This window comes from Capra hircus, chromosome 1, assembly GCF_001704415.2.
Source record: "Capra hircus breed San Clemente chromosome 1, ASM170441v1, whole genome shotgun sequence".
Taxonomy (NCBI): Eukaryota; Metazoa; Chordata; class Mammalia; order Artiodactyla; family Bovidae; genus Capra; species Capra hircus.
In genome coordinates this window covers 81,608,694-81,616,185 of record NC_030808.1, presented here as the reverse complement: position 1 = coordinate 81,616,185, position 7,492 = coordinate 81,608,694, and the positions used below count along the sequence as shown (strand labels likewise).

The window sequence follows — 7,492 nt, the reverse complement described above, 5'->3', positions numbered from 1 at the left end:
CAGGGATTATGGACTCATAAAAATCTATTTATAGACACTCTAGTGTCAAAACCCCAATCTAGAGGAGAATGAAGGAGGAAAATAAGTTTTAAGAACTCAAAAAAAAAGAAAAAAGAGCTCAAAATTGAAATCTATGCAAGGTCTAAAGAAGAAAAAGTTATGTGTTTATTAATTTGACACTAAGTTACTTTGCAGAGTTACTATTTTCAGGAATTTTTTCTATTTTTCTCTTTAATTATATAAACTCCAACAATATATATCTCAAAAATTATTCTAAATTGAACTACAATTCAAAGCACATTCTAAAAGTTTTTTTTATTTGTTTTTGGTTTACTTTTTACAATGAAAACTTGTACTATATTCATTCAAGATTTCTCTGTTAGAACTTTTGGTAATTTTGCTTGGGTTCCTTGGCAAAAACATTGTAAAAACCAATTCATTCACATCACCCTGAAGGACAATAACCTAAGCCTATTTGTTTCCTTATATGACAAAGGATTGCTGGATTAATGCCCCTCCAGATTCTTGATCTGCCAAGTGCTGTGCAAGATGTTCACGGGTGCACAGAGTATCTGTTGAATGAAGGGTCCACAAGACTTCCTAAGTAACTAAACAAGTTGCTTACTTGTTTATTAACTTGATTAAGATATAATTCACATACCATACAGTTCATACATTTAGGGTATATAACTCAATGGTTTTAAGTAGATTTACAGAGTTATGCAACCATCAAAACAATAATTTCAGAACATTTTCATTAACCCAGAAAGAAACTCTGTACCCATCAGCAGCCACACCCTGTTCCCTACCCCCAATCATTCAGCCTTTGGCAAACTGTAATCTGCTTTCTATCTCAATAGATTTGCCTATGTTTTCACTTAGCATAATATTTTCAAGATTCATCATGTTGTAGTATGTATTAGCACTTCTCTTCTTTTTATGACTAAATGATATCCTACTGTATGGCCAGTTTACATTTTATTTAGACATTCATCAGTTGATGGACACTTGGATTGTTTCCAATTTGGGGCTGTTACGAATAGTTCTGCTCTAAACATTTGTGTACAAGTTATTGGGTTGACTAGCCCCTCAACTTTTAACCGAACAAGGCAAAAAGTAAAAAGAGAAGAATTCTTATAACAAAATTACACAAAATTTGTTTTTCAATAATTTTAGACTTGTCAGGATTCAACCATTTCATACTCAACATCACAAAGGCTTCCCATGACCAGGAAACTGGTATTATTACTTTATCACAGAATTAGAGGAGGTTAGATCCCTGAGATTCCCACCTTACACCAAGTTAACAAGTTAACAAGTGTAATTTGTTGTTGTTGTTCATCACTCAGTTATGTCCTGTTCTGCGACCTCAAGGACTGCAGCACTCCAAGCTTCCCTGTCCTTCACAATCTCCCAGAGTTCACTTTCCATTACTGCTGCTTGAATAGAAGGGTAAATGAAGACATCTAATGGTCTTGAGGAAATTGTCATCAGACATTACTGAGCCTCTTACAAGCAGCAAGGACAACTGTACACATGGGCCTTGGACAGAAATGATAATATTGAGTGTGACTTTTTAAGCTCCTTTGACTCCCCATTCTGGTCTGAAGTATGTGGTTTCCTCACTAACTCCCAACTGTGTTTTGCTTAAGTTTCAACACCCTTCTGCCATTGAAACTTTGCCCCTGGCCTCCCCCTGGGCAGCTTTCCAAGCTCACGCGTACAGACCCCTACTGCGGACCCTACCCTGCCAACTGTCTCCACTCTACCTCTGAGACTCTGAACTGAAGCCTTTATCACAGGCTTCCTTGCTGGATAAATGCCCCTCCAGGTTTTAGGTCTGTTAAGTGTTGTGCAAGATGCTTAGGGGTGAACAATGAGGATCTATTGATGGAGGGTCCATAATATTTCCTATCACTGCCACGTGTGTGAGGATGAAAGACTCAACATGAATTTATGCATTTATCAATTAATAATTGATGACATATTTCTCAAATGATCAAGGAACTGGGAACCTCAACTTATTCCTGAGCCTCTCTCCTTAGTTATTACAATGTTAACACAAGTTTATTCAGTGCAATTGAAATCATTTATCTGATACAGACAGATCGCTGGCATAAGAAGCACATTCCTGAAGATTTGACCCATTAGAATCATCAGACAGAAGATCCAAAGAGGGGTTTTAGCCAACTGATTGTTCCTTTCATTTTGTGTTTCAGAGCAATCTTACTTTGGATCTCTTTGGATTAGTTTCTATGAAATTCAGTGAGCATTGCCTGATGCCAGCAGGTAAGGCAAAACCTGAAAGGCTGAATCACAGTTTACTTCTGGGGGGTCCTGCCAAGCTTTGCCACTCTTCCAGAGGAAGGTTTCCCTGGGAAGCCAGTTTTTTAAGATAGTCACAAGGCTCCAGTTGGGGAATATCAGGATTCTGCCTGTGGTATTTCTGCAACTTCTCTAGCACCATGGGCAACCCAACTGTGGAAGCGTAGAACATGGGCCCACCCTTGTGCCTTGGCCATCCATACCCGTGTAAATAGATAACATCAATGTGCTCTGGGGCAGCTGCCATCCCTTCTTCCAAGATGCGAAATGCCTCATTGATGAGTGAATATAGGCAGCGCTCAAGGATCTCATCCCGGCTAATGATACGTGGTTTGATGTGATACGTTTCCCTGTACTGTGCCAGAAATTGGGAAAGCCAGGGATCAGGTTTGTGAATCCTTCCCAGAGGCTTATCATAAAGGTACCAACCCTTACCTGTCTTCTGACCAAACCGTCCTGACTCACACAGCATATCAGGAATTGGGCAATATCTCCGGCCACCTCGCTTCCGGGCAGAACTTCCTGGAGGCAATGTAGGTCCAGTAAGACCTTGCCCTTTGCGGGATTTCCAACCTATATCCAACCCAGCAAGATCAGACACTCTAAAAGGTCCCATTTTAAAACCAAACTCTTCCAGCACCTCATCTATCTCCTCTGGTTTACTGCCTTCTTCTAATAAGAAGTATGTCTGATCATAATAAGACCTCAGCATTCGATTCCCAACAAATCCAGAACAATTGCCTACAACTACTCCAATCTTCTTAATCTTTTTTGATAAATTCATAACCGTGGCAATTGTGGTGGGGGAAGAGAATCGGCTGGGAATAACCTCTAACAACTTCATGACATGAGCTGGTGAGAAGAAGTGGGTGCCAATGACCAAGTGAGGACGGTCACTGGAAGAAGCAATCTCATCAATGTCCAGGGCTGAAGTGTTGGTGCATAAAAATGCTTCTGGCTTGCATATAGCTGATAGTTCAGCAAAGACACGCTTCTTCAGGTTAATTTCCTCATATACTGCTTCAATGACTAAATCTACACCACTGAGCTCTTTCATAGATGTAGTTAACCTGGGTTTTGGTCCTGACCAAGGGTGGCCACTCTGCTGCATTTTGGATGCTTCCTTTTCCAAGATGGAGGTTATTATCTTGCTTGCAGTCTCTAGCTGCTTCTTGTCTGATTCTACGGCAATCACAGGGAACTGGGCCTTTGCAAAAGAAATGACAATGCCTCGGCCCATTGTTCCTAAGCCTGTAGATAAGAGTGAAAGAGAAGAAGAAAGAGTCAATGGTATTGGAAAATGGGAAATTATTCAGTGAATGGAAGGTTTCTGTGGCAACGTGGCATTCAAAGACAGCAACTCAAGGACTACAGGTAGATTGAATACTAGTTAATGTTAGGAACTGTATTAGGTGCTCCAGGAGGTATAACAATAAAAAGGATCCACACACACACACTATTCGAAATAGTAAACAAGTTCAGCAAGACTGTAGGGTGCAAGATCAATATATAAAAATCAATTGTATTTCTATAATAAACAATATGAAATTGAGAAAACAATTCCACTTTTAATAGCATTAAAAAGAACAAAATACTTTGGAATAAATTTGAGGACGAACTTTAAGACTTGTGCATGAGAAACCAAAGAACATTACTGAAAGAAATGAAAGGAAACCGAAGTAAATTGAAAGATACCCCATGTTCGTGGATCAGGAGACAATATTGTTAAGATGGCAATACTACCCAAGTAAATCTTCAGGTTCAGTGCAATAACTATCAAAAGTCCAACTGGTATTCTGCAGAAATTAACAAGCTGAATCAAAAAGTCATATAGAAGTACAAGAAATGAAGAATAGCCAAAACAGTATAGAAAAAAGAAAAGAACAAAGTTTTAAGAGTCATTCCTCCCAATTTCAAAACTTTTGACAAATCTACAGTATTCAAGACAGTGTGATAGTGGCATAAAGGACAGACATATAGATCAGTGAGACAGAACTGAGAGTCTGGAAATAAATTCATACACGTACGGAAAATCAATTTTTAACAAAGGTGCCAATATAATCCAATGGGGAAAGAATAGACTTTTTCAACAAGCAGTGCTGGGACAACTGGATATTCACATGTAAAAGAATGATGTTGAACTTCTACTTCACACCATACATAAAAATTAACTTAAAATGATCAAACACCAAAGTAAGAGCTAAAACTATAAAACTCTTATGAGGAAATCTTCATGAGCTCGGATTAAGCAATGATTTCTTAGAAATGACATCAATAACACAAGCAATAAAAGAAAAAAAAACATAAATTGGACATCATTAAAATTAAAAACAAAAAAAAAAATAAATAAAATTAAAAACTTCTGTGTTTCAAAGGACACAAAAAAGAAAGTGAAAAAAACCCACAGGATGGGAAAGAATATTATCAAATCATATACCTGAATTTTAAATTAGGCAGAGGATATAATAAACATTTCTCCAAGGAAGATATACAAATGGCCAATAAGCATATAAAGAGATGCCTAACATCACCAGTTATTTTGGAAATATAGATCAAAATCCCAGTGAACTACCACTTCATACCCACAAGGATAGCCATAATTAAAAAGACAGATAGTAACAAGTTCTGGTGAGAATATGGAGAAATTGATTCATTGATTCACTGACGGCAGATTGTAAAGTGGTGCTGTTGCTGTAGAAGACAAGGTGGAGGTTCCTCAAAATGTCTAACATGGAGTTGCCATATGAGTAGGTAAGTAGGTGATTATATACATAATTCAAGAGAAATGGAGACATACGTCCACACAAAATTTATAGACAAATGTTCATAGTAGCATTATTCAAAATAGCCAGAAAAAAGAAAGAAGCCAGGGACTTCCCTGGTGGTCCAGTGGCTAAGACTCCATGCTCCCAGTGCAGGGGCCTGGGTTTAAACCCTTCTCAGGTCCCATATGCTGCAATTAAGAGTTCATATCCTCACATACCTCAACAAAGTTAGAAGATCCTGTGTGCTGCAACTAAGACCAGGCGCAGTCAAATAAGTAAAATTAAATGAAAAAGAAGAAGCAAGCCAAATGTCCATCAACATGAATAAACAAAAGGTAGCATCTCTTTCTGGGGCTACTCAGTCAGTTTCAGTGGTAAAGAATTCACCTGCAAAGGCAGGAGACACAGGTTGGACCCCTAGGTCAGGAAGATGCCTCAGGGAAGGGCATGACAACCCACTGCAGTATTCTTGCCTGGAGAATCCCACGGACAGAGGACCCTGGCGGGCTACAGTCCATAGGGTCCAAAAAAATCGGATATGACTGAGCATGCATGGACAATATATCTCTCCTTTGGAAAAATCACTCAGCTGTAAAGTAAATGATACATCCTATAGTGTGGATGGGCCTTAAAAAACATTATGCTAAGTTAAAGTTGGACACCAAAAGTTACATGTTATATGATTCCATTTGTATGAAATGTTCAAAATAGGGAAATCAGTAGAGACAGAAAATTGATTAGTAGTTGCCAGGAGCTGGGAGGAAGGGCAAGGAGGAATGACTGCTAATGGGTACAGGGTTTCTTTTTAGGGTGATGAAAAGGTTCTAAAATTGTTTGTGGCATACTTCCCTGGCAATCCAGTGGTTAAGACTGCACACTTCCGATGCAGGGGACATGGCTTCAATCCCTGGTCGGGGAAATAAGATCCCACAGACCATGGGGCACAGCCAAAAAACTAAAACAAAAACTTTTTTTCAAGTCTAAAAAAGTAAAATAAAATTGTGGCAATGGTTGGACAACTTTACAAATATCTAAAAACAACCAGTGTGCTCCTTTTTTGGTGACGTTGTTACTATGTATTTTTAAAATGTTTTATGATAAGATACATATAACATAAAACTTAACATCATAACCATTTTTATGTGTACAGTTCAGCGGTATTAAGCACATTCACAAAGCTGTGTAACCAGCACCATCTTGCACCATCTATCTCTAGAACTCTTCTCATCCTGTAGAACTGAAACTGTGCTCATTAAACCAGAACTCCCCATTTCTCTCCCTGGCAATCATCATTCTGCACTCTATAGTTGTGAGTACTCTAGATACCTCATATAAGTGGAATCAAATAGTATTTGTCCTTTTGTGACTAGCTCATTTCACTTAGCAGAAGAGCCTCAGGTTTATTCACGTAGTATGTGTTAGAATTCCCCACCTTTTAAGGCTGAATATTATCCCTTTGTATCCTTTGTATATGTACATATATATATATATATATATATATATATATGTAGCACATTTTGTTTATCCATTCATCTGTCAATTGACACTTGGGTTGCCATTATGCCACTATTGAGAATAATTTTGCTATGTACATGAGTGGACAAATATCTGTTTGAGTTCTTGCCTTCAGTTCTTTTGGATATGCCCAGAAGTGGAATTGTTGGATTGTATGATAATTCTATTTTTAATTTTTGAAGAAACTGTTTTTCATAGCAGCTGCACCATTTTATGTTGAATTTTACTCTTTAAGTGGGTCAATTTTATCACATAGGAGTTTCATCTCAAGAAAACGGTAATTAAAAATCTGTGTAGTACCAACCCTCAAGGCTTCCCTGATGGCTCAGATGTTAAAGAATCTGCCTGCAATGCAGGAGACCAGGGTTCAATCCCTGGGTTGGGAGGATCCTTTGGAGAAGGATATGGTCACTCATTCCAGTATTCTTGCCTAGAGAATTCCATGGACAGAGGAGCCTGGTGGCCTGTAGTCCATGGGGTCACAAAGAGATGGACACAACTGAGTGACTAACACTAACACAACCCTCAAGGATCTTATAATCTAGCGATGGGAAGAAGAAAAGTTAACAAGTATTCACCATGTAAGGTAAGGTACGTGATGAGAGAAGTTCTTTGGTGCTTTAAAGGAAAGATATTTTTGGTTAGATGAGTCAAGAAAAGCTTCAAGATAAAGAAGAAATATTTAAAGAAAGGTCATACTGAAACAGTATGAAATGATGAACCACCTGGCTGGGGAAGAGAAAAGGAAAGTGAGAAATATTTTAAAGAAAGGCAAGAAGAATGGAAAATATAGAAAAATTATTTGATGGCAAATATGCTGCCGTTTCTTCCCCATACCGTTTCATTTTCTTCTTGGGCACATAGGAGGCTGTACTTTCTAGACCTCC

The 7,492-nt window shown here is 38.3% G+C and overlaps 1 protein-coding gene across 1 annotated transcript in view; it reads right to left on the bottom strand.

Annotated features, from left to right (window-relative positions):
- The window catches only part of EHHADH (enoyl-CoA hydratase and 3-hydroxyacyl CoA dehydrogenase), a 67,492-nt gene continuing 60,601 nt past the window's right edge, over positions 602-7,492 (bottom strand). Inside the window, exon 7 of the mRNA XM_005675175.3 lies at positions 602-3,576. Coding sequence (XP_005675232.1) covers positions 2,315-3,576 — 1,262 coding nt within the window. The 3' untranslated portion in view covers positions 602-2,314. The remainder of the gene's footprint in view (positions 3,577-7,492) is intronic.